Here is a 26951-nt window from a genome sequence, read left to right on the forward strand (position 1 = left end):
TTTCTAAATTTTGTGTTTAATTTAACATTTTTTACCCATCCTACCCTTTCTAGTTATAAATTGAAAATTTTAGAGTTCATGTAATGTTATTGAAAATTTTTAATACGAATATACAAAATTGAAAGATAAAGGATTTATTAATTATTCTTTTATAAACCCAACACAAAAATTAAAAATTAAAACACGTATTATAATTTTTTAAAATTTTAAAATAAAATAGACACAAAATCAAGAATTTAGAAGAACTTTAACCTTATAAACAAAAACAACATAACATATCTTTTACTGGTTAGGTCAAATTTTAGTCAATAATTATAAATATCATATTGATAACCTAGTCATAAGAAAATGTAGAGTTTAGTTATAACTCAATAAAAATATATAGACGTGGGTAGAAATTGAATCTTCAAACTTTAAATAAGGTAGTTGATGTTTTATTCATTAAACTCGTGTAGTGTTTAAATTTTGATATTGAATTTGAATACTTTATTTATTTGGGTTAGGTTAGGTAAAAATATATTTTTACCTTTAGGTATGAACATTAATTCAATGTTAGTTTGAATAATACTTTATTGATAACTTATACGCGTTGGAGTAGCATTCATTGAATAAAAAGAAAAGAAAAAGAGAAAAGTTGTTTTGAGAAACTATATTAATATATTAAAAACTTAAAAATAGGAAATTAAGGGGGTGAATGTAATGTAAAAAAAAGGATAATATTAATTAAAGGAAATAAAAAGAAGTTTGAAGATAGAAAATATAGGAAGAAAATAATTTAGTTATTGTTGGCTAAGAATAATAATGAATATTTAATGCAATTAATTTGGGGAAGGTTAGGAGGGGAAAATAATAGAGGTAGATCAAATTAGAGAAGGGTAAGAGCTTGGTCCCAACCACAAAGGACAACACAATATTGTACTTTACCCACTATACATATAAATTTCAACATAATTTATATATATGATTCGTGATTTCAAATATCTTTGGTTTAGGGTTTGAGTGGGCCCATTAATAGAAATGAATGCGTTACAATATTTTCAAAATATAGCAAAATTTTGGATTCTATAAATGATATAGAAATAAATAATAGAAACATGTCAGTGTCTATCAATATCTATTGTTAATAGAATCTGAAAGTTTTGTTATATGTTGTAAATATTTTGTCAAATATACTGTTTTCGATAATTTTTCTTTAGAATATAATTTTATAACAGTAGATTAGTGGATTCTTAATCTCCAAATAAGTAGATTAGTGGCTTCTATGCACTGTATGATTTTCTTTTCCTAAAAAAGTAGTTCTTATTGAAAATGGTGTATTGAATTTCTTTGGGATTTGGTTTATGTTTGAGCTAAGTTGAGAGATTTCTTTTAGTTTTTCGAGGTGGAATTTAAATACTTATCAATCTATTTCTAAATCTTTCCCTAGAGTATAGTTTTTTAACCCTACATTTATTTATCTATATTAGAATAGACACAACTCCAAATAAATCGTAATATATTATTATATTTTTTTTAAAAAAATGATAATTTTCTTGAATTGTATTTAAGAAAGTTAATTATAAATACAATAGACTTGTGACTACACTTTTTAACGTGATATAACAGGAACATTCAAATATAAATAAAAAAAATATTTTTTATTTTGTTCTTATAATTTGAATTTTTCTTTGGATAAATGACGTAAATGAACAAATACAATTAATCAGCTTTGGTTGGTTTGAAACATATATAAATATATATATAATTAGTTGAAATTTAGAAGTGTTGTGTATATATAGAATATTAGAATGTGTAAAAAAAGGAGAGAAAGAAAAAGAAGAGTTGTGTATAAAATAAGTTATCTTTTATTACTTGATGACCTAAACAAGTCCCTTTCAACGCTACTTTTCTTTTTTCCTTTAACTTTGTCAAATACTTTCATTTCAAATCATTCAAATAAACTAATCAATTATTTATTTTAATTTAAAGCACGTTCACTTATATATTCACTTTTTTTTTAACACTAATTTATATAATTCAAACTTTGTCTTTTTTATTTTCGATTTATATCAACAACTTACACGCATTTCAACTAATCTTACGAGACAATCCGTCTAATCTTACAACATTTAAATGTGGTAAACAACTCTTAAGTAGACTATATCTTTTTTTATTGTCAGGACTATCATGATAGGTTTTTCTTCGACTTTTACAAACGTTTCAAAACTATTATCAAGAATTTTAAACGTGTATATATATATATATATATATATATATATATATATATATATATATATATATATTTTGTTTTTATGTAGATAAGTAACTATGTCATTTCATATATTTAAACTTTGGTCTAAAATTCTAAAAAAAAATTGGGTTGTTTTGAAATGATTATGGAAATTTATGAGTAATGTTGCAATATATAGATGGATTTATTTCTTAAAGAATTAGCATAGTTTAAAATGATGTATTATGATTTCTATTTTTAAATTGACAATTGTACTTTAATTTTTATAAAGAAGAAACTTGGATGAATAAAAATGTGCTACTATCTATATATTTAATTTTCAAATTCAAAATCTCTCACACCAACCTTTCTCTTACCACTTTTACTTTCTTGTTTATTATTTCTTGAAAGAAAAAAAAAGTTATTTAATCACTTGTTATCTTTTTAACTTTTCTAAACAATTATAATGAAAATTATTGCTATATTAAGCTTAGCCTATTCAAAAGAAAAAAAAATCTTATTGATGTTTGTTATTTGAAAACTTAAAAAAAAAAAAAAGGATGGACTATTAGATTTAGATCCTTACAAAATTAATTAATCTATTATATATAAATATATAACTTTGATGTTCCACTCGAAATGTAAGTTATTTAATTTTGTGTACCGTCTAATCTATAAATATTAAAAAGTATTGATGTTCAAAAAATCAAATGACTACAACACATTTAAATTTATTTTATCATAGAGCGTAAATATTTTACCCAATTTACTTTTTTTTTTTTTTTTTTTACAATTTTCCTTATTTTAAGATATGATACATTTATATATACGTATATTTATTTTAATTTTATTTAATTTCTTGAGTTTTTAGACAATTTATTCTCCAACCATACCTAAACTAATTTTTTTAGCATTTTGGAAGGAAAATGTTCATAATATATATTGAAATTGAGTTGATAGACTTGATTCAATATACGAAAATAATTAAATTAATTTTTTATATATTATTTTATTTACTTTAATAAAATCTAAATAAATGATCTGAATAATCAAAATTATGGTTGAACTCTATTGAATAATTTTTTTTAATTAAAAAGATGTTTTATAATTTTAAAAAATTAGATATATATCTCATGTTCATCAATTACTAGATACGAAATTAAACCTTAATACCACTTTTGTGTTATATGAATTAGGTTAGAAAGTATGTTTAAAAACTTAATTTAATACCACTAAAAATACTTCTTTTTTTCATAAATAATCTAAACACTATCTTATTCTAATTGTTAGGAAAAATCTTCTCTTTTAACATTCATGAATAATTAACTTTTTGTTAAAAAAAAAGATTAATTTGAAGGTTTCTTCCAAAATTATAAATTAAATGATACGCAGATTATTCCAAAATAGCATAATTTAATTGACATTCTCTTTATATTATTAACATGGAAGTAAGAGATTTAATTAACTCAACTATGTATTATAAAAAAAAAATTAAGTATTTTTTAATACGTGAAGATTTAAACCACAAATTTATGAGTTGTGCTAACACGTCTTTTGTATAAGTGGAACTAAATTGATTAAAAATGTGAATCTTCCCATAAATGTGATTCAACAAGTCGCTTTCCTTTTCCTTTTCTTCCTTCATCTATTTTCCAAGTAAAACCATCTATTTTCCATACATAAATATATATTTACGTATGATGTAACATTTATCATACAACTAATAACAATATCATAGAGAAAAACATAGTTTGGATATTAATATATTGATATAGACATATATTAACGTTAGATACTCATGGATTTCTTGATTAAAGTTGAACAATTTACAAATACATCAAACTAATAAGCTCTACATGAATTCAAATTAAGTAAGTGTGTTTTATGATGATTGTATTTGATATGTAGCATGAATTTAATTTACTTTTGTGGTGATTAATATTTGTTTTTAATACAAATGTGTGTGTGGTTTTTGCCCCCACATGAAATGTTGAGAAATATGGCAACAAAAACATAGGGGGATAGTTCATGGGTCATAATTGTGTTTCTTAGTCTCTTAGATGAAGACATACCACAATTCATCTCAACTACTTCTGTTTTTATATCTTAATAACTTTTCATTATACTTTTTTCATTTTTAAATTAAAGTATGTTTTTGTATCTTTCTAAACTTTCACTTAATACCCATTTTTATTTATTAATTTTAACCATAAATATTGCCTTTTTAAGATTACGTACATTATAATGTTGTTTAAATATTTATAGTTGAAATTAATCACTGAATTTTTATATTTTATGTAAAATAATATATATAAAAAATTATATTAGTTCATTCATAAAAATAAGGTAGGGGATAAAGTAAAAAATAATTATATTAGTTATATCCTTTCCTTCTCAATGACATAAAAAAAAGTTAATTTAAAAACTACATTCACTTTGTTTTAGAAAAAAGAAAGAAAAAAAATGTGCGTGTCGGATAATTTAGCTGTTAGATTGAATATAACACAATTTTATTTATAAACCGATCTCAATAGTTACTATAAAAAAAACTCATTGTTAAAGATAAAACAAAGCCTCATAAAAAATGCTAGCAATGCTAAAATACACATTATCAAGAATGTCACTCTAGCCTTCGACCGAAAGGTCTAGTGACAGATTCACTACGCGTCATTAAAAGATAACTATTAAAAATTACATCTACTTATCTTATATAATGACGTTGCAAATTTGTGAAATCAAACGGTCAATCTATCTTTTTCTTTTTTCTTGAATTAAACTATCATAACAAATTGTGATTTAATTCCAAAAAAAGAAAAAGAAAAAGAAAATATTATCTACAACGAGAATGCATGTACGGATGTGAAGGAAAGGAAGAAGTTAGGCAGCAGATTCGCCCACATGCATACAAATCTATTTACATTTATTTTATAAACCTTACTCCCATTTTCCACAACCATCTATTTTATTTTCTTTTTTGGTTCATATGCTCTTTAACTACATCGATATTTGTTTCATCACTATTATATAACTAATCAATTTGGCAGTTTCAACCACAAGTGGATACTATTACAAATATATATACTATTTAAAGTTGTTCGTATACGTACAAAGTCAATTTCATTTTATGAATATATATTTCATAATGGAGTTGTTGATCTATCCTTTTAATCTTTGATTTTGATCTTTCATCTTGTATATAAATCCAATGATGCTTGCATTGCCAACTTCATCTTTTTCAATTTTAAAATAAATATATATATTTACATTAAAATAGTAACAATATAGTTATTATATATCCTATAGTATTGGTTGACGGTGCCTTTTGAACTTATAGTCTTTCCGCCATTTCTTTAAGACTTAAATTGATCAACCTTTACAACCCTATACTAACTAACACGTACCCTTGAGTTTGTTTTGATTCTTGTTCGGTTTAATCATAACATTTAGAATATTATTATTAACGGTGACCATTTAGAATATGTTGTAATGTTTTTTTTACGTAATTAAAAAAACAATTTGATTATACACGTAAACATTCTTTCACTCCGTGACTTAGACATCAAATTTATTTGGCAAACACCAAACCCGTGTGCATACTTTATCCAAAATTTGACATGGACACGTACAACTAAAGTTACAAAACACAAAAATTAAAATTAAAAGAATTAATAATATCTAAATAAGTTAAAAGATTAAAATAGACACAATATTTTAAAATTTTAGAAATGAAAACATAAGAAACGTTAAGAATCAGATAAACAGAATAAAAGATGGAGTCTAAAACAAAACAAACTAATTGAAAGCTCAAAACTAACATAGCTTTAAAAAAATGTATGCAATATTAATTATATTCCCTTCCCTTCTTTCATACGTAATAAAAAAAATCAATTACTTAAAAAATAAATAATAATATTCTATCTATTATATAACGAAAAAGTGTTTTGGGCAAACTCAAATATATATTTTTTTTGTATTAAATGAGTTGTGTTTCTATTTTTCCATTAATAGAAGAGGATTGTGGCATAAGCTTATAGCTTTCAAATCTAGCTAGAAGCTTTTATTTTTTTTAAAAAAATAAATTTAATGGAAAAGATATAAACTATAAATGGAAGAGAAAAGAGATAAGAAAAAGAAAAGTGTTATCATATTGTGCACTTTTTGAAGCCATGATGTAACTAAGAATATGCAAACACCCCAACAAACCCACTTACTCTCCTCCACCAATAATACATATTTCAAACAAATAAAGTTGAACATTAATAATAATATCAAACTAAGCCCTTTTTCAATTTAATCTTTTTTTCTCATTGTTTTCACATTCTTATTATTCACATTTTTCACCGCATGATTACATTTCAACTCGGTTAATCTATAGCTAGATAGTCTTCATTCTATTGCATTTTTTTTTGTTAAGATTAATATCTAAAACAAAAATTTAATTTTCGCTTGACATGAAAACTCGACTAAAATAAAGATGGAGACAAATATATATATGTATGTCATTTATTTTTTTTTGCTCGTGGAGGGTTTAAATAATGAATGGGAGTTGTTATTGAGGGGGAAAACACAAAATAATGCAAAGTTTGGTGGGTTTCAAATTTATTTCACTCTTAATGCTGCATTGATTATTCTTTTGCAATTATATGATTTTTTTTTTTTTTTTTCTTTTTGGTGTGCAACGCAAAGCCAATTAATATTTAAAGCTTTAATTGAATTTTAGGGCTCTCAACTAAAATGTCAGAAAAAAGAATAGCAGTTTATTTTCTTTTTGTTTCTTGACAATTTATTCTATTGATTGAAGGCTTTGAAAAATGTTTACAAATTATGTACACAAGTACAGCTAGTTTGAGAACACAATTTGTTTTTCTTTCTAAAACTATAAGCTTAGTTATCTTTTATTTCTATCAACTTTTTAAGAAACTTTGGTAGTTTTCTTTTAATTAAGTTTTTAAATTTATTTGTGTTCAATACAATAATGTTTGAAATTAATCTAGATTAGTTATCTAACTACGAGTTTTATCTAAATGGATGTTGTAAGACAGTTAGATCAGTCAACACTAAAATAAGAAACGTAAGGTAATAAAATTTTATTCAACAACCACACATTCTATCCCTATAAGTCACAATACCAATTACCACCTACATTATAATACTAAATTCAAATGTCTAACCAAACCCTACCATTAACTTTTCATTTCAAACCTTATTCAACAACGAATGTTACATAAACGGGGGTTTGTATATATAAATCTTAAATCAAATTTCGGTTTATGAACGTTTATGTAATTGGGCCCTAAAATTTTTAAAATGTTAAATTAATTTATGTATACATTCATGATCACTATGTATAAACTCAATAATCGAATTGTGTTGTTTATTAATTACAAATTTGAGTGTCTTTATGTATTATTACGATTGTGAAATACGCGGATATAGATTAGACATAAACAACGTAATCAAATAGACCACTTTATCAAGTTATCATGGGATGAATAGCGAATTTTGTAGTTAAACATTGACTTAGAAAAGGTTAAATTTTATTCCAACTACAAAATGATGGTGATGAGTTTGCAACCCTAAGTGGACTTGGCCACTAAGACACTAACTAACCGGGTGGGGCAAAGCAAAAATAGACATTTCACTTTATGATCAACATGTCTCTATTATTATGCTGCCCTCCACTTCTGTTTCCACCTACTTAGCCCCCAAAATTATAAAAATAAAATCTGCTCCATTCTTCAGTAGGAATACTAACGAAAATTACTTAAAATATAGTAAAATATCAACCTATTAAAAAGACTATTATTCATATCTATTTAGAGTAATAACAACAACGATAAACTTGTGGAGGGAAAGAAAAATAATGGTAGGGCTCACCTACTTGAGTTGGGGAGGAATGATATTCAGGTTTTGAATTTACAGTACTTTGATAAAGTGTAATAATTTTTTACACCAAACTTTAATTTTGGTTTCATCATGACATGGGTTATATTTTAATTTCATTTAGAAATTTGTCAGCTAACATCTCATGAAAATTTAATAAATATAACATATAGTAAATATTGACTAATGAAAATATATCACATCTAAAAAAAAAGGTGAAGAAACATTGATTAATAAAAGTTGATTTTCTTTTTAAATAAAAAAATCTCATTGTTATTATTACACTTTCTAACCAATTCCAAACTAAAGTCTGCTGATTTTTCTTTTCCTTTTTTCCTCTTTTCTGGAAAGATAAAAGCAATAGGAATTCAAATCCTAAACCTTTTTTTTGGGAGTCCTTTTCCTTTTTCTTCGATCAAACATGACTCAATTGTGTATCACTGAAAGGTTTTACAAATAAGCAACCATTTAGTCAATGTTACATTCAAATAAACTACAATTTAGTCCTTCCACTTTAAGGGAAAGAAAATACAAATAATAGAAGCCTACTTGTCGTCCATTGAAATAGCAGTATGGTATGGCAATCTTCAAATGAAAGTGTTATACAACTCCCGAATAATCTACAAAGTTAGTTGAATTTATGTTTTTAAATACATTTAAAGATCATATCATACAACCAATGGTCTATCTTTCTCTCACATTCTCATCCTAATGGAAAGATGTTGGTACATGTAACACCTATTAGATCATAACATAAATGTACCCAATGTTGGTTCACTATTTCAGTTAATGTGGTAAGAGTCACCATGTATTTGCCTCATTGCCCTACAGAAGTAGCAATTAGTTGTCAATCTAATGGTATGAAAGCAATGTGAGATGAGCTAAGGACCAAGAGGACAATGGTTCAACTTTCTCCATCCCATTTGTACTAAAAAAAACCAATACAACATACAGTCAGTGTAGAATCAAGATTCATGTAAGCATGGCTCAAAGTGGGCATCTAATTAATGTATTAAAGCTTCTTGATACTCCTAATTACGAGTTGGATAGGAACAAACACGTCAATAATGCCTTATTGCCCACATATTCATTGGTTCTCTCCAATACATCACATCGCACCACCACAAGTTTGGCATTTAACAACACACCAATTCCTTTTGTTTTGTTAACTCTCTGTGACCAAAAAGAAAAAAAAAATCATTAATAATTAATAAAATCATAAAAGTCAACAAATGTTTATATTTTAGTTGATGAGCAAAAATGTCAATAAATACACCTTCCTCGACACAAAAGCAAGAAAGTTTTCATCAATATTGTGAACTCCCGATTTTTGATTACTTGATGGATATTAAACGTCAACAAGAATATTTCCAATGACAACCAATAACCCATCAATGAATGATTTTGAAGTCCTGCATGTGCATCTATTTTTGTTGTCCGAGCAATCGTCAACAAATTTAGTGTGTAACGACGCCATTTCGATTTCATTTTGTTTCCTTCTTAGATTTGCTATCATTTTCCCTTTTAGATTTCCTAAACTATTATCAAACACGGCCAAAAGAAATTAGAAACACAGCAAATGAAATATTAGTCTTATTATAATACATATAATTTATTGAGGAAAAACATTGACATTTACTAAGAAAAATGGATCGATACAATCTCAAGAAAAAAAGGGACCCAAAAACAACGATGGAATAAAGCTAACAAGCAGAAGCTCCAATTAAAAAATATGAGAGATCTTAATCTCTAGAGTCTTTAGCCTTGAACCCAATTCATTCTCTTGACATTTTCCCAACAAATTACCTCCAAAGACGGACTTCCACATCATGCTCTCTCAAGAGTAATTTAAAATGATTAAAATCGATTTTATTGGTATGCAAAATGCATTTAAAAACTTCTAAACATTGAATTGGGTTTAGAGTATTTAAAATCACTCCAAAACATGTCTTTCACTAGATTTGAAAGAAAGCAACAACTCACAAGGCTTGGTCCTATGAAACCTGTACAGCTCACAACCCAAAAAAAAAGGGATTAAGTGCTCGATTAGAGCTGTTTAATAACAACCAACAACAAGAGTATTTTTTTAGACTATTAGTATTAGACATAAATATGCAACAATTTAACTTGGTTGCCTCCTTAAAAATGCAAGAAATATGTAGAGTGGTTTAGTTTCTTGAAGAAACGCAACACACTAAAAATTGCCAAATCAGAAGAGTTACGTCAGCAGTTTTACAACAAAATCTTTAATTGATTCAAGAAAATATTTAATTGGTGGTTCAGATTTTTAATATGAACGAAACTTGAAGTTTTTATTTAAGCATCACTCCTTAATCAAATCCTACCTGTATGCTCAATGAAGAATTTTTTTTTTGAAACAGAACATGAGTGTACCTTCAGAGCAGGATATATGCAATTCACTTAGTGAATGAAATCATCCCAGCTCACAATTTGTAAACGTCATCTTCATCCTCCAAGAACCTCGTATTAAACAGCTCAATTTTGCATGGGTGATGCAATAGTAGGATCTGTTTAAAATGTTTAAAATGACTTCTCAAATGCTTAGAAAATTATTCTATGTACAAAATAAAAGTTTTCAAACACTTCAAAGTCATACCTTTATCTATGATTCCAAACTCAGTACTTGAAATAACCAATCCTTGTTCTTGGTTGAGTAGCATTACATGACACAACAATTCCTTGAAGACTGTGTAAATACCAACCAATTTGTTGCTGCTCATTTGACGCCTTCAAGCATGTGACGAAAACGAGAAAAGAGTAGCACAGCTGATTTTACAAGGGGCCTGCTTTATATCAAACAAGATTAGGAAAAGGCAATATAAATCAACGAGTAAGCAAAGGAAGGCCATAAGTAATTCGAAAAAATGAGGAGAAAAATTTTTCCAACTATGGTAAATGTTCCAACTTTGAGAGAAAACATTAAGATGAACAACTTAGGTGAGCTGACTTTAAAATACAAATATTCTCAAAATTCTCTAATTCGGAAAAAATGGCTTTGACTGAGTTCTTTAGCACTCAAGGACATAGTTATAAAACCTATAGAACCAGCAAGGTCGTAGGGTCGTAGCTTTGACCATAATTTTCATGGAAAAGATGAAACGAGACTAAAGTTAGAAAATACAAACTCCAATGAGAAAATGACATTATCCTCACCTATTTTCATTTCTCACACCTGATACAGTACAACTGAAAAAAAACCTACATGATGTAATAGGACTGGGATAATTTGGTAAATTCAAATTAATCTTTGTTAATCCTTGTTATTTACATTTTAGTTTCCTAAATAGTTTTTAGTTTCCATTTAGTTATCCTTTTAAGGTCCTATTTTATATTTAATTCTCTGTAAATAAAGGATTCTTCTCTTGTAAACAACTTCTAATTGATAATAAACACTTTGATTTGATTCTTGGAGAAAGTTCTAACATACCTTAAAAGAAACTCAAATTCATTCCATAAGTATCTTTATGTCAATCAGAAAATTGTAACTTTTAATAATTTATTTCATAATGTAAATTTCCTAGATATGCAACATCAAGTTTTGAGATCACAAAAATACTCTTCAAATAACATTATAACAGTGATCAAACAAGAAGAATATCTGTAGATTCCTTGTACATCAAAAGCACAAAGTTAAAATAGTGACAGGAGATACACTCACCAAAAAGAAAACCAGTTAGATCGTGACTGCTGACATACAACATTAACTTCTTGTGAGCTAGAACAAACAAGCCTTTGAAACCTAGATGATAATTCTCGGTAAGGTGCAGTTTCAGATGGCTTCACGTGTCTAGCTGCAGTTTCTAAATGTTGCATACTTATTACTGACGCCTCCAGGTTCTCCTGAAAATAAAAGTAAGATCTATATCATATATAAACGAAACACTAAATAGAAGTTTTTATGACAGGAACTCAATAAACCTCAAGGGCAAGTAAAGCTGATTCTCTGCAAATTAATGATATGTCCGCCCCCGTACACCCTTGACTAAGAGAAGCCAACTTCCTCGTGCTGACATCTGGGCTGCAAGGAACTTTGCACAAATGGATACGAAATATCTCTTCTCGCTCAGATTCGTTTGGGGGCCCAACATAAAGCAGCCGATCAAAACGTCCTGTTTGAAATTACAGTCAGCTAGTTTAATATAATCATTTGCTGATTAAAAAATATAAAAATAAATAAACGAAACTGGCCAGTGGCCACAGTGCATTTGTTCAGCTGAGGATGATGTTGTATTTGTAAATGGGTAGTGTACGAAGGTACAGAAGTTCTGTTTGGGTATTACCTGGCCTTAGAAGGGCTGGATCAATCTTATCTGGTCGATTGGTAGCTGCAATGACAGTGACACCAACTCTCTGATGTAAGCCTAAATTTTAGAAGCAAAAAACACATAATTAGTTGATAACAACAAAAGCCTCCAGTATATCCCACACAATAAATTCACAATCTCTATTGCAAATGTGATTAAAACCCATCAGTAATATCTTGAATAGCGAGTAAGAACCAGGAAACAATATTAAACTTTTAGAAAAATGTTCAACTGACCATCCAATTCAACAAGAAGTTGACTCATAACTCTATCAGAGACAGAAACCCCATCACTTTCCTTCCCACGAATGACAGCAAGACCATCAATTTCATCAAAAAACACGATTGATGGGGCATTAGCTCTTGCCTTAGCAAACAGAGATCTAACTGCCTTCTCAGATTCACCAACCCATTTACTGAAAAGTTCTGGGCCCTTCACTGCAAGGAAATTTAGTCCTGCTTCAGAAGCTACAGCACGTGCCATGAGGGTTTTGCTACATCCAGGAGGACCAAACAATAACACTCCTGCTGGAGGTCGAGTCCCTATTCGTTTGAATGCATCCTGATGTTTTTGAGGCCATTCCACTGTTTCCATTAATTGAGCCTTAACCTCCATTTGTCCACCAATATCTTCCCATTTTACCTTTGGAACCTCAAGTATGACCTAATATAAGGTGATTTTTAATTAGATATTTAACCATCATATATGATTTTGGAAGAAAGTAAGCATAAAAAAGTTTAGAAAACAAAAAAAATTACAGGACGCCCCATATCTAATGGAGTGCTTATGCAAAGTTAAAAAAGGAGTAATGATTACAGAACGATCTAAGAAAGTATACAAAAAAGATGCTAAAAGTTTAATAGCATCCAAAGTTCAGGCTGTCTCTAGATAGTAGATCTACTTTCATGAGCTACAGATCGATTTCCACTTGAAGTTTTCAAAATGTATAGATTGCACAAAACCAAAGACTAAGCATTTCCCATTATACAGATAGTTTGCCCAAACTACAGAAGATATCATCAAATGCATAGAAGTAATGCAGTTTTCTAAGGACCCTATTTCCATGATATACCATCAGTTTTCAGTAAGATGATTATCACAAAATGAAAAAGTAGACATACCTCTCGCATGGCACTAGGCCTCACTTTCATTCTAGCTATCTCAAAGTCTTCAAAAACAACCTTCAATTTACACTTGATTTCAGAAGAGTTAAAACTATCCTCGCTATCAGCAACCACTTCATTCGAGGACACACATGTTAGGGGGTCAGATGTAAAAGTATGTTCAGAGATTGATGAAGACACAAGGTTTTGGCAAACCCCTGATATACTTCCTTCATCTTGTAAGAGAACAGGTTCCGATATCATATGATCGTCATTGGCTTTATGAGCCACCTCATTAAACTTGTGCTGTTCCTCTGCTATAACAGATCTACCAAAACTATGATAATCAGAAGAAACTTTAAACTTTTGATAACGCCTTATACAAACTAAGGCAGCCTCATTGCAAAGGGCAGCCAAATCAGCACCCACGAAACCATGTGTGACCATAGCTAGATGTTGAACTTGCACGACTGAAAGAGAGTGCTCCATTTCACTAAGTATTGTATGTAGAATATCCAAACGTTGGTTGGGAGAAGGCACACCTGTATAAACCCAACCAAAGCTAAAGTTTTTACATGTTTCAGCCAGATTAACTAGAAAGGTATATCAGTCTTTCTAAAAAAAAGAAAAGAAAAAACAAAAATTGAACCATCACATATTGAAATCAACCTATACAAGCTAGCAGCTATACAATCACATTGTCAACCAGCAATACTTAAATTAAACATGTGATTCAAGACTAGAGACATATGATCACAAATTCACAATAGACACAACACGATTCTAAAATTAGTCGTAATATTAGAAAGGGGAAAAAGAACACTCTTTCCCACACTAATACAGACGTAGACTTCTCTTACAGAATTTTTTTGTATTATCAATTGGCACTTTATGTGATAAGGAACCACAGACGCAATCATGGCAATTCAAATGTGATGTAATATTAGAACTGGAAAGCATTTACAGAAACTACACAATCACCTATTTCAATTTCCCGGTCAAGTCTCCCAGGCCGCCTTAGTGCAGGCTCAATGCTATCAGGTCTGTTGGTAGAAGCAATTACAAGTGGCCCACCACTTCGCTTGATCCCATCCATTAGATTAAGCAGTGTAGCAACAATTCTTTGAGACAGTTCTTCACCTCCATCTTTTCTTGCAGGTGCAATAGCATCCAACTCATCAATTAATACCTGATAATAAGTTTACAGAGGAAAATTAACCAGCTTCCAAAAAGAGAATTTATTGATGGGGATGGTCAATATCTCAATGAAAACTCTCAATCATGCAGGTTTGTTTAGTCTAACTTCTTGTTCACACTTTCCAAATCAACACTCAATTTCAGGGTGTGTTTGGGAGTGATAATTGGAGTAATAATTTTAGAAAAAAGATTTAGGTGCGATTGATTATGTAAAATTAATTTCTAAACAATCAAATTTATGTTTGGCAGTAAACTCTTAAAATTGATTTTCAATCATTACGTTCGATACCAAAAGTGATTTTAAAACTATCATATTATTGAAAAGGGTATTTTATATTTGGAAGCTTATTTTTTTAAAAAATAATTATAATAAATATCTAATTTTATTAATTTATTTTATTGTTAGATTAGTATATACATGATTGATATGTTAGGATAAAAAAAATGCACATATTAAAATAAAATTAAATAGAAGGATATTTTTGGGTATTTTTAAAACTATGTAAAATAAGGTGTTGATTCCTGGTTAATCACTTTCCACATTCACTAGAGAGATGATGCTTCAAAAATCAATTTTGAGTGATTTCTTATTTTTCTAAAATCACTTTCATTTTGTTTATAAGAAACAGATATATCCAAAGAACAAAAGAAACAATCTAAGGGCAAGGGACAAGAGGACCCTTCCCGAGAAAAAATAAAAGTTAAGGGTCTTTTAATTGTTGAAAACCATAGAAATGCTGTAATTACAAAAGTGTTTGGCGTAGTTCATACTCCACCAAGGAGCTGTGTATTGAAACTCAGTCCAAAAAGAATCAAAAGAATTATAATTGTCTTAAGTTCTGATATTCCTTTCTGTCCAAATACACCACAAAAGGGAACGCCACCCGTAGAATTATCGCTCGAGCTCTTCTCATTAACTCACCTCACCACATTGAAATCTTCCCCAATGCACCAGTACCCACTGCAAAGGTCATATAAACCAGAAAACTCCCACCAAAACTGCTCTCTATGCCTATAAGATGAGGGGCCATAAACGCCTGTGATCCAGCCAAAAAATCCAGCATTTGTTCTACAAAGAATAGAAATGGTGAACTGACCTTGGATAGACTCAATCACCGTGATCGAATCCTCTTTCCACATGAGGAATGCCACCCGTAGAGCCATAGGCCTTTAAAGCAGCCCACCCAATACGGCAGCTACTCCAAACAGACTTCACCGACTTATTGTCAACATCGCCAACCTTAGACTCCTGGAGATTAATGACGTCCGGATTGAACTTCACTAATAGATCTTTCAAAACTACTCTTTACCCTTAACGCTCCAAGAGAGGATTAACATGGAATACTGTCAGAGCCTAGGGAGGTACTAGCTTTGGCTGCTAGAGCATTCCTTTCTCAACTACCACAGCAAAGCTTTAACTTCTCTAGTGAGCTTTTTATTATTTGAAGAGGCCCCACCCTTTCTTTACAGCTTCTCTTTCCTAGACACCGCCCGAATATACAAATTATACTCGAGTATCACTAATACCACTTCCTTACTCAGTGGAAAAGGATTTTGAGAGAAGTCGTTGGTTCCAACTCCATTGCACTCTCAATTTCATTTGCCTCTTCATTAGGTAGGGGAAGATCGATGTTTTCCTCGACATCAATTATCATCAACTGGTGACCCCCCTCTTCGTTGCTATCATTAGAACCGTCATCTTGAAAAAGCATCTAAACTTCGATGGAATAATCAGGGGTGTGAAGCAAGTCATCATTTTCTAAAGGAGCAAATTTGTTTTCTAAGAGAAGGCTGTTGGGGCTTGAAATAGAGAAATCTGAATTTAGATCATTTTCTTTCATTAGGTTGCCAAACACCATATTTTTGTGCAAATGTGATTTTGGCTGGTGAAAAAGTGATTTTAGCTATGCCAAAATCACTACCAAACACACTCTAAATGTGAAGTACCACTCATGATGTCTACACATACATTCAAAACTGTTCAATAATCCTAATCTTAACAATCTTATAAGACTTGATAGTGAAACTATAAAATTAAACACAGAAACAATTTCTCATGAAATAACTGGGAGGAGAATCAAAACATTTAAGGCAAAGAACCAAGAATTCCAGAAATCTAACCACAGCAGGTGCAGCTTGGCTTGCCTCCTCAAAAACATCATGCAGCGCCTGTTCACTTTCCCCATGATATTGACTTATAATTTCAGGTCCATTCAAATAGAACAGGTTGACACCAGCGTCATGAGCAGATAATTGAGCCAAGGAAGTTTTTCCAGTACCAGGAGGACCATGAAGAAGTACTCCCTTTGTGGTTCGAAAACCAAGGCTTACATGGACAATTATAATTTTAGATTATGTTTATGAAAGAGTAACAAGAGGTGGACACAGTTCAGCAATCAGATAAGTATGTACAATAGATACTACTTAAGAAGGGAAAACATGGTAAGCTTTAAGCATTTGGAAAACAAAGCAAAAAACTTACATATACATTTTATTTTATTTTATGGAAGACCATGCATGAGAAAAATAACAAATATAAAGGACCGACAAAAAGAAACGACCACCAAGGAAGGATTCAACCAAAAACCTAAACTGAAAACTAAGTGGATCTAATCAGCCACAGTAAGTCTATTGAGACATTACAAAAAAATATAATATATATATGTAAAATAAAAGTAGCAAACACCCAATGAGAAGTACTGAGGCTAGTTAGATCCCAAACCTTCCATCAAGTCCAGAGGCTATAGTGAGATATAATTTCACATTCTCAAACATATAAAACAATAAACTTTTAGTCTTATGAAGCCAATGACAAACCACCCAGATCTCACATCAAAAGGCAATTTCAAATAAATGAATGCCTGGCAAATAAATTCAGATTTGTTCTAACTTCTAAGAACAATGACATACATTCAGAAATGCATTCAATATAGCAGTTGTTTAAAGTAATTTAATGGTTAAGTGGTAGTTAAATAATAATAACTTAAAATAACCGTAACTAACAGAAGAATACTTTGGAAACAGTAAAACTGATGCATCTTAGCTATTCAATGCCAACTCCTACATTGAAATTCCTGACACCAACATCCCATATAGAGCACATCAAATATGGAGTTTTTCACAAGCAAGGATACGATTTAACAACACATTTATAAATGTCAGTTGCACATAATCAGAATAGGGTGCCAACAAAACACGGTTAGTCCAAATAATAGATTCAATTTGTATATATAATACCTTGACATGGTGCTATTTAATGATGAAGAAATTATAATATCCTTCAAAACTGAATACTCTTTTGAAAGACCACCCAATTTCCGAACTTTAGGCTTTACTTTAGCTCTGATATTTAGATTTTGAGGTTCCACATTTGATGGAAAAATTTCTTGATTTGTCTCTGAGACCGTGGTTGATTGAACATTTATAAATACTTTTGTCAGCTGGTCTATATTGAAAGCACAATTTGCATATTCATCTGATGAATAATGTTGAAAATGATCGTCGCTTCCACTGTTCACAGAATCATAAGAGTCATCATATCCTGACAGTCCTTTCGCACCCCTTACATGAAATGTACAAAGATCTGAAAGCACTGGGATAGTTACAAGATTACCACGTAGCACACAACGTTTATACAACTCATTGGAGGCAATCGTCTGTAGAGTTTTTCTGACGGTATCATCTCCTAAGGACTCAATAAGTGAATGAACAAATGGACTTGGTAAGTTTGAGACCACCTCATCACATTTAGGAGAAGCAGACCGCATGGTGCTTGGGGATGTTAAATTACCACTTTCACTACGACCATGAACCTTTCTTGAATAAATAGTTGAGGATGGGAATAAGTTGTCTTTTGTTGATACATTGGTTGAAGACGCTAGATCCAGAAACAGTTCCTTACAATTGTATATTCTCAAAAAGTTAACTTCTGTGCTCTTCAATTTTCCATTATCATTCAATGGATCATTGCAAAGATGGGTTTTCAAAGGAGAGATAAACACAACACGGCCAATTGTAGGGCAACCCAAGGTAAATGAAAGGTTTGTTGATAATTGCACTCCATCATTTAACTCCTATGAAGCAAAAAGAAATTAAGCGTAGAACAGATTTCAAACTAAAGTTTCTTAACATGTACATGTTTTCAAAATGAGGATCAGAAAACAGAAACCACAGTTCTATTTATTTTTTCCATTGTTCTTATTAACTTTCCAGCTTGAGGACAAGGTGAGCAACAGTTCTCCATTCAAAATAAACATTAGAAAAAAATCCCAGCGTAAGAAATGTGAACAAAATATATCCTGCAATGTATATAATTTGGCACGTATAGTCACAAAGCTCAAATTCGTGAACACCATCTTCATCATTTAATAAGACTTAGGAGACAGATACGAGAAATGGACATGTTATTTTTTTAAATCTAACACACAGACAGGGCAAAGGCATATTTTTAAATCTAACACACACAGAAATGGCCATGTTATTTATTACTATATATATATATATATCATTTTTATACAAGAAGGAACTTGAACATCAAGGAGTTTATGCATTTATATGCTAAAAAAAATGCATTTGATGCATTTCACTCTCAAAATTTATTACTTTTGTCTGTGTTTATTTCCGTACACTCAATATATCTGACTGTTGGAGCTCAGAAGCACATGATTGGAACCTTGGCCTTGAAAAGGGCCTTTCTTTTCTCTGGGAATGTAACATCACCTTGACTTGGCTGGCAACAAGGGTCTTGTGCATGAGAAGATCGTTATGTAATGAGAGCATGTTATGTTTCAGAGAAATTTGATGTTATTATGAGAGATTTTGAGATCTCAAATTGGCCATAAGAACATAGGTTGCAATTTTCCCTTTGAAGAAATCTTAATAAAATAAAAATACCCACCAGTGTCAAAATATCCATTCATCAACCCCTAGATAAAGTTTTAGGAGCTTCACAACAATGAAATGTGATTCTTCTTTCAAACATTAAGTGCACTAATAAACACAAGGCCCAGAGTTGTTAATCTTCCTCCCTCACTCCCTCAAGGAAGAGTGTTTGTTACAAGATGCTTATGCAAAGGTTCAAATAATAAAATGTTTACCTCCGTACCTTACCAGAAGAGAAAATTCTCGCAAGAGCAAAGTAATTTCCCGCTTCATGAATTATTGAATTTCCATAATCAACCCCAAAGTGCATACCGCATTCGTCTGCTAAAGAGGACAGAGGAAAGTTACCTCCCTCCGAACTAAGTGCTACCTAACAAAGGAAAAAAAATAAAGATCAGAAGATAATATTGCTTTTCCAAGTGTTTATACAGCTAACTCATGTGCACTTCGACTGATCACACGATACTAACACACTAGAACGTTTGGGTGTAAAAAAAGATAAATTTTTAAGCTGGTGACCACGATCAAGCATGACAGTGTTTATATAACTAATCATTCACAATGACTATCAAATCATGGTAAGAACTTTAATTGTCAAAACGGAAAGATGAAATATTAGAAATTACCGAGACAATAGCTCCTTGGGTGAAGCTAGAAGCAAGCATAGAAGATTCAGAAAGCCAAACTTTACAGGCAGTAGATTGAACAGGATCCTTAATAAGTCTTCCAACAAAAGCAGATTTACCAATCAAAAAAGGATATTTACTTGAAGCTTCTTCAATGGAGGAAAGAAACTCATCTTCAGAAACTTGGGAGACAGGAGGTATTGTGAACCGTGACACAGGAGATTGAGAGTGGTTTGAGTTAGACAATCTAGAGAGTGTCTTTGCGTTCTTCTTTCCCTTCGACGGCATATTTGTGCAAAGAATGAATTCTAAGCTGCAAATATGATATCTCCAATAAACCCTCCAAAAATGTAACCCAACGTATCAAGAATTCGCGGCGGCGGCACAACGGAGGATTTAACGGAAATTCTTTACTAAACGGTAAGGTGTAGGACTCAAATTAGTTCTTTTCTTTTCATTTCTTTTCTCTTCTCTTCTCTAATATTTAGGAAACTAAAATGAAATAAAAAGAAAAAGAGGTTTTTTTTCTTTTATAATTAAAATAATAGTTAAAAAAAAATTATTCTCTCAACATTTTGTTATATTGGTAAATATGTGAAGTTAATTTTGGTATATTAAAAATTAATTTTTATAAATAAAAATTGATAAATCATCGGGCAGACATTCAAATTCCGGGACGAATCTAAGTAGAAATTGGTTTCCCGGTTCACCAGCCACTGGCTTCCCCCTTCGGCCGGTCGGCACTAAAGTTCTCTTTCTTCTGCTACGAACCTCACCGTTCTTCACTGCGGAGATGGGCCCACCCAAAACCCTCCGCACCATCTCTCAAGAAGCATTCGACGAGGTGGTACGAGAGAATGTGGAGGACCTGGGGATGGATCCGACTGAAGCTCTGCAGGATGCAATCGAAACCTTAACTCTCCAAGGCGTTGATCTCTCAGGTGATTTGTGGAGCTTCATCTCTAATCATTATTTTCACTTTCTGATTGTTGGTTCTTTCTGTATGCAGGCATTGTGAGATGTGTTCCTGGAGAGGGTAGTGCGAGAGATAACCCTTTGATACAGAGCTTGGAGAGGCTGAAACAATTGGACGGTGATTCGAAGGATAAAATCAGTGACCAGTTTGTTGACGAGATCGTGGTTTTATTTGATAGAATTTCGGACCTGTGTGGCTCGACTCAAGAATCCGGAAATGCGTCGATTGCATTAAGAAATGGGGGATTAGAATTGCTCTGCTCTCTCTGCTATAAGATTCCAAGTGATTGCGAGCCTGCTGTTGTTTCTTCTCTTAAGACAATGGTGTTATTGCTTCAAGGTACTGTGTACGATTGATTATACAATTATGGAAATTGGAAAGTAAACACACGAAAAACAAGCAACTGTTTGCAAATCTAAAATGATTTTCTCGATAATTAACTTAGTGTAGCTTTACATTATTAGGTCTCTCATCATACAATCCTATGAATTTGTTTGGAATATTCACATTTAATGCCTGAAATCTTGATATGATTGCAGATTTACATAGTACTGAAATATTTCGTAACAGCAATGGACCCAGAATCGTTATGGACATTCTAAATAGTGGAAAGCAAAATGTAAATATCTTATATGGTGGCTTTGCTGTTGTTGCTGCGGCTGCGACTGCTAATGAGGTTGTTAAAGAAGTATTCATGGAGATGAATATTGATGAGCTTATTTTGCAAACTCTGAGTACGTATAGAGGAGACTGCATCAATAGCTTATATGATGCTATTCGGGTTCTGCTGACAGCCGATGATCATCGTGTAGTTGCCTCTCAAGTAAGTGGTCTTATTCTTTTACATTACCACCCCACCTTATGGACGATGATAATCTGTATGTTGATAGAAATGTTGGGTCTTATTACTTTTTTTATATTTAGCAAATATTTTTATGATATTTTTGAAATTTTGAGTCACCCCTCATTTTCAATTTTGAAATCATGAAACTGTAGAATTATGGATAGAAATGTCAACATGTCACTGAAAATATAATACAACCTGACTCAATTTGCCCCCACCTCCAGAAGTAAGAAGTTTTTAAAACAACTAATTGATCCTCCTTGGTCTTGGGTGTCATTTGAAACTTCAGGTTTACGGTTATGCCCGAAGATTTGCAAAAATTGGAATTGCTAATGCTCTTGTCGACTCACTACATGAAGGACTTAACTCATCGGGTCTGGTTTCTGCGTGCATTGCTTTAAGGGCTGTTTCTGTTAATGTAAGTTTTTAAATTTGGTTGGAAAGTAAAAAGGTATATCTTTTTATTGAAAGAAAAAATTCTCTTTCATAACGCACATAAGAACAAGTAGTTGGTATAATTATTATTAGACCTCTTCTGTTGATTTCTCATCAGTTTAACTTGATTAGAAAAGATCTGTCTTCACAGAAAATATAAGAACGAGTATTAATTTGTTCTATAATTATTATTCTCATCGGTGTAAATTTAAGAGAAAATCATGCAGCTGGAATCATTTGACCATACTTATGATCTTTAAAGTCTTGTTGGTGATGTATATGAAAAAATCTTTCATCATTTTAGCAGACATTTTGATAGCTAATCTTCTTGAATTATCAGTTTATCACTATGTTGTGATACTCAGATAGAATATGTTGCTTTTTCTTTCTTTGACTAAACTCATAACTATCAGAAGCTTATCATGTGAAACATCAAGCGGGGTGGGTTTGTGCTGTATCGTGGGGGCTTTGGGGAGAGAGTTTTAGAACGCTTGAGTGGAGTTTAGTTCCTTTCTAGATCAACGTTTCTCAATGGACTTCAGCGGTGAAATGTTTTTGTAATTTCATTGGGTTTTATTTTGCTTGCTTGGAGTAGGTTGTTTTCTTTTTTAGTGGGCTCTTTTCCGTACACCATTGTATATTTTATTTGTTTAATGAAAGTTTGATTTTTAAATAAAACAGACTAAGATATCAAATGTAAGTGACGAAATGTCTTGATCTGTGTTGCATAATGTTGGTGGTGGACTGTCTTCTTCATTATTTCAACTTTTTTTACTGTCTAGTTCTTGTATGTCAAATTGGGTGTTAGCACAAGACTAACTTGTAACGTGTTCACCCACCTTAGACTCTGCCTCCTCTGCACATCTCTAGTCTCCCAGATATATTATCACTGACCAGAAAAATGATATATTAGTTTTTTTCTGATAGCGTTCTGTTTTTTCCCGTTCAATTGCTATTCATGAAATGCAGGATGAAATTTGTAAATCCATAGCTGAAAATGGTGGTATTGATGCAGTTCTGAGATGCATTGACGACAGTGGTGATCAAGGCAATAAAATGGTAGCTAAAGTTTGCTGTTCTCTGTTATCAAAGGTATGAAGCCAAAATCGTGTTTTGTGGAGTTGCCAGTTTCCAATTCATTGAATTTAGCAGTAATGCTGAATTATTCAGAGGTGTTTGTGGTGTTAAATTGGTTATTATAGCTGGTGATCATTGACGTTCGTAAATTATGATAGTATGTGTTTGTGGTACAGTCTATTTTAGTTTAATTATAATAATTTGTGTTTGAGATATAAACTATTTTAATATGGTTAAAAAATAGTAAATACAGTAACAAAGAGAGAAAATGAGGATGGTTAGGAAATAGTAAACTCATGTTTTTCATTAAAAAAAGGAAATAGTAAACACCATAAAAAAGTATAATTTAAAATAAATAATATCGTAGTTAAGTGTGGATTATAATAGTTGGAAAGCTAACTACTATAATTGGAGTCCCAAACATATAGCCCACTCCACCAACATCAGCAAACACTGCTTTCGTGCTAAGTCTATCTTCTTTTGTGCTCTGTTACTGAAGGACTACTTTCTAAAAAGAATTAAACTGGAATAGATTTGAGAGCAAGCGTTGTCTTAAGTCATTTTCTCAAACAAAAAAAGGACTAAATTTGTAAACTCTCTCTCTCTCTCTCTCTCTCTCTCTCATTTTCTTTCTGCAGAAGAGAAAAGTACTTGGTTTTAGAATTTAGTAGGAAAATTAGTCTGTGGTCCTCAAGATACCAAAGCTGATAAATCCAATAAATAATTAGGTGTAATTGGAGCTAGGAAAGGTAGTTTTGTTTATTTTCTAAAGGGAATTGTAAATAAGCTTGTTATAAATAATAGCAGCATTTTTGTGGTGAGGAACGATTTTAATCTGCTAGTTTCCTATTTTCTAAATTACTTTCTATGTTGGTTTTCGTCTCATTTCTTTTATTGAATCAGTTGGCAGGAAGTGACGCTAACAAGAGTGCTATTATTGAAAAGAAAGGATTGAATAAACTAATAAAGCTTTCATCCAGATTTAGTGATGATCCATCTGTTCTGCAGGAGGTAAAGCGTGAAATGTTATTGGCGTTAGTGAAACTTTCAGTTTCTTTAACTTTGTTGGTTTAGATTGAGTGATACTTGACTACAGCCAGCCCATGTTGCACCCATCTCCATACATCGCTTCATGCACAAAGGAAAACATATTATAGAAACATGTTTTCTTTTGCTTGGCATAATATCCAGCATCCCCTTTAGATTTTACTTTATTTTACTTTCTTCTTTTGGATCAGCATATTAGCTTTGATACTGGAAGCAACCAAAGATACACATCACAATCAGCACATATTGTTGAAATTAGGATTTAAGGACATTTTCTGTAGTAGATTTTGAAAAACTCAAAATAAATTTATTACTCTAAACACTCCCCTCTTTCTTCTCAGTGTAGCCTCTAATGTATTATTATAAAAGTACAGTTCAAAGCTAACCTGATTATGGTATTGGTATGCGTGAAATGTGAATCCCCACCCCAACACGTCACGTGTTAAACACTTGTGTTTAATTTTGATAATACGGTATCTACAACAAGATACAATTTCAGTCTCAGTTTTTAATTTTTGGTACAGGTAATGGCCGTTGTATCAGTGCTTACGTTGAGATCTCCAGAAAATGCAACACAGGCAATTGAAGCTGGAGCTGGAGATCTTGCCATTCAAGCTATGCAGAAGTTCCCTTCAGCTCAACAAATGCAAAGGAATTCCTGTAACATGATACGAAATCTTGTAGTCAGGAACCCAGAAAACAGGTGTGCTTTCAAGCTATTCCTCTTTGAAGTTAGCTAGGACTGTAAGTCCCAAACTATTCTCCATTGATGTCAATAGTTACTTATCAACTGCATCCTGTATTATTCAGAGCTCTTTTGCTCAAAACCGGAATCGAGAAATACATTCGAAAAGCGAAGCAAAACCATGAAAGCTGCAAAGATGCTGCAAGTGATGCATTAAGGGACTTGGGGCTTGACAATTATCTGTAGCCGTTGAGAGCTTGGTTGATTTCCTTTCACATGTTTTTTTTAAGCTCGCAATCATTTGTGCAACGTTGCATTCTTCTTTTTTGGGTTATCTCTGCTTCATTTTTAGTGTGAGTTTTGATGGGGAGTGGGAGAAGTCATTCCCACGTAGCCGATATTAATTCATCAAACTTAGGTTGGCTGATGAGTGTAGAAATCATGTAGTTACAAGAACCCTAAACTCTATATTTTGTGACCATGAAGAAACACGTTTCAATTTTTCTTGTTCCTGTTTTATAGATTTTAACAATTATTATTTATTGGTTGAGACAATCATATTACCCTCCTCTTTTTTTACCTTTGAATATTTTGAATTTATATACAAATTTTTTAATCCACATCTTGACATTCTATGAAATGAAACAACATTGTATGAAATAAATTAGAGAAACACCTCATTTTTAAAATGTCTTAAAATCTTATTTATTTGACTATTTTTACTTTTCTTCACGTTAATTTTAAATATTATTTATTTTTTCAATATATATTTATTATCATCAATGTTTTATTTCACATTTATTATTTATACTAATCCATGGAAATGTAGTATATCATCAATTAAGATTCTAATCAAGATTTTTCGTAATTACTTTTCTTGTGATTTTAGTCAAACTTTCTTCTAATATCTCTCTCCGTCTTCTTTCTTGTTTTGTTTATCCCTTTCAAATTTTGAGTATATTTGCTTTAAATTTTTAATTTTTCTTATGAAATTGTGAATTATAATATGAGAGATTTTTCCGTAAAGTTTTCTAATTGAGAAAATTTACTATTATTGAAGTATATATATAATGTATTTTCTTTCTGATTTGCATTGCTTCTCAAATATACTACGTACTTCACTAAATTTCTAGTTTATAATCTTCTCATATATACTACATACTTTACTAATTTCTAGTTTATAATCAGTATATTACATTCTTACGGCACCATAAACTAATTTCCAGTTAAATAGAACACATACTCGTATATATTTGAATAGAACAATATATAGTATATATTGTATAGTGATATAATTATATAAAAAATGATGCATAGGTACCATATATATTTTAAATAATACGATAAGTGATATAATTACATATTTACCCCTATATAACAAAACTTTAGTAGTTAGAACATTCATTTTCAATAACAACAAAATAAATCAAAATATTTACAAAACATAGTAAAATTATACATTCAATCAACGATAGACACTAATAAACTTATTTCTATGTCACCAATAGACTTTTATCTAACCAAACTTCTAACTATTTCTCCCGATGATAGAAGTTTATAAGTAACTATCAATATCTAATATTAATATAATCTAAAAAATTTGAACAACTTTTGTCATCTACATAAACACAAATATATAGATAGTACTATAGTGATATACATA

At 31.0% G+C, this 26951-nt stretch overlaps 2 protein-coding genes and 1 long non-coding RNA gene across 5 annotated transcripts; 1 reads left to right on the forward strand and 2 right to left on the reverse strand.

The window, feature by feature from the left end:
- Positions 1-8668: 8668 nt before the first annotated feature.
- LOC101220574 (calmodulin-interacting protein 111) lies at positions 8669-20702 on the reverse strand. 3 transcript variants are annotated; one of them, XM_011660611.2, is made up of 13 exons: positions 20225-20696; positions 19822-19968; positions 17955-18790; positions 16839-17043; positions 14502-14709; positions 13539-14062; positions 12654-13080; positions 12394-12474; positions 12032-12222; positions 11772-11953; positions 10710-10896; positions 10487-10620; positions 8669-9265 (listed from the first exon to the last, which is right to left on the reverse strand). In XM_011660611.2, exons 1-11 carry the CDS (start codon positions 20510-20512, stop codon positions 10830-10832), a joined length of 3156 nt encoding a protein of 1051 aa, XP_011658913.1. In that variant the 5' UTR covers positions 20513-20696; the 3' UTR covers positions 8669-9265; positions 10487-10620; positions 10710-10829. The 3 variants fall into 3 exon arrangements, with proteins under 3 accessions (XP_011658913.1, XP_031744284.1, XP_031744285.1); XM_031888424.1 differs by having other exon boundaries at positions 19827-19968; positions 20225-20365; XM_031888425.1 differs by lacking the exons at positions 8669-9265; positions 10487-10620; positions 10710-10896; positions 11772-11953 and having other exon boundaries at positions 12081-12222; positions 12784-13080; positions 20225-20702.
- A 182-nt stretch (positions 20703-20884) lies between these two features.
- On the forward strand, positions 20885-25846 carry LOC101208447 (armadillo repeat-containing protein 6). The gene is made up of 8 exons (XM_004136944.3): positions 20885-21165; positions 21234-21539; positions 21740-22023; positions 22334-22462; positions 23449-23571; positions 24460-24567; positions 25128-25306; positions 25414-25846. The coding sequence occupies exons 1-8, from the start codon at positions 21018-21020 to the stop codon at positions 25532-25534; spliced, it is 1398 nt and encodes a 465-aa protein (XP_004136992.1). The 5' UTR covers positions 20885-21017; the 3' UTR covers positions 25535-25846.
- Positions 24471-25131, reverse strand: LOC116404970. The gene is made up of 2 exons (XR_004217989.1): positions 24990-25131; positions 24471-24810 (listed from the first exon to the last, which is right to left on the reverse strand). It is a non-coding gene; the product is annotated as an uncharacterized LOC116404970 (long non-coding RNA).
- Positions 25847-26951: the final 1105 nt, after the last annotated feature.

Source organism: Cucumis sativus, chromosome 7, assembly GCF_000004075.3.
Source record: "Cucumis sativus cultivar 9930 chromosome 7, Cucumber_9930_V3, whole genome shotgun sequence".
Classification (NCBI taxonomy): Eukaryota; Viridiplantae; Streptophyta; class Magnoliopsida; order Cucurbitales; family Cucurbitaceae; genus Cucumis; species Cucumis sativus.

What these genes read in the sequence shown, in the direction of transcription:
- LOC101208447 (XM_004136944.3), top strand. Translation starts at nt 21,018, where the DNA reads ATGGGCCCACCCAAAACCCTCCGCACCATCTCTCAAGAAGCATTCGAC. An exon ending in AATGGTGTTATTGCTTCAAG is followed by an intron (nt 21,540 to 21,739) that starts GTACTGTGTACG and finishes ATATGATTGCAG; the next exon opens with ATTTACATAGTACTGAAATA. An exon ending in GTCAGGAACCCAGAAAACAG is followed by an intron (nt 25,307 to 25,413) that starts GTGTGCTTTCAA and finishes TGTATTATTCAG; the next exon opens with AGCTCTTTTGCTCAAAACCG.
- LOC101220574 (XM_011660611.2), bottom strand. Translation starts at nt 20,512, where the DNA reads ATGCCGTCGAAGGGAAAGAAGAACGCAAAGACACTCTCTAGATTGTCT. An exon ending in GCCAAGCTGCACCTGCTGTG is followed by an intron (nt 14,710 to 16,838) that starts GTTAGATTTCTG and finishes ACTTATTATCAG; the next exon opens with GTATTAATTGATGAGTTGGA. An exon ending in TGACCGGGAAATTGAAATAG is followed by an intron (nt 14,063 to 14,501) that starts GTGATTGTGTAG and finishes GGGTTTATACAG; the next exon opens with GTGTGCCTTCTCCCAACCAA.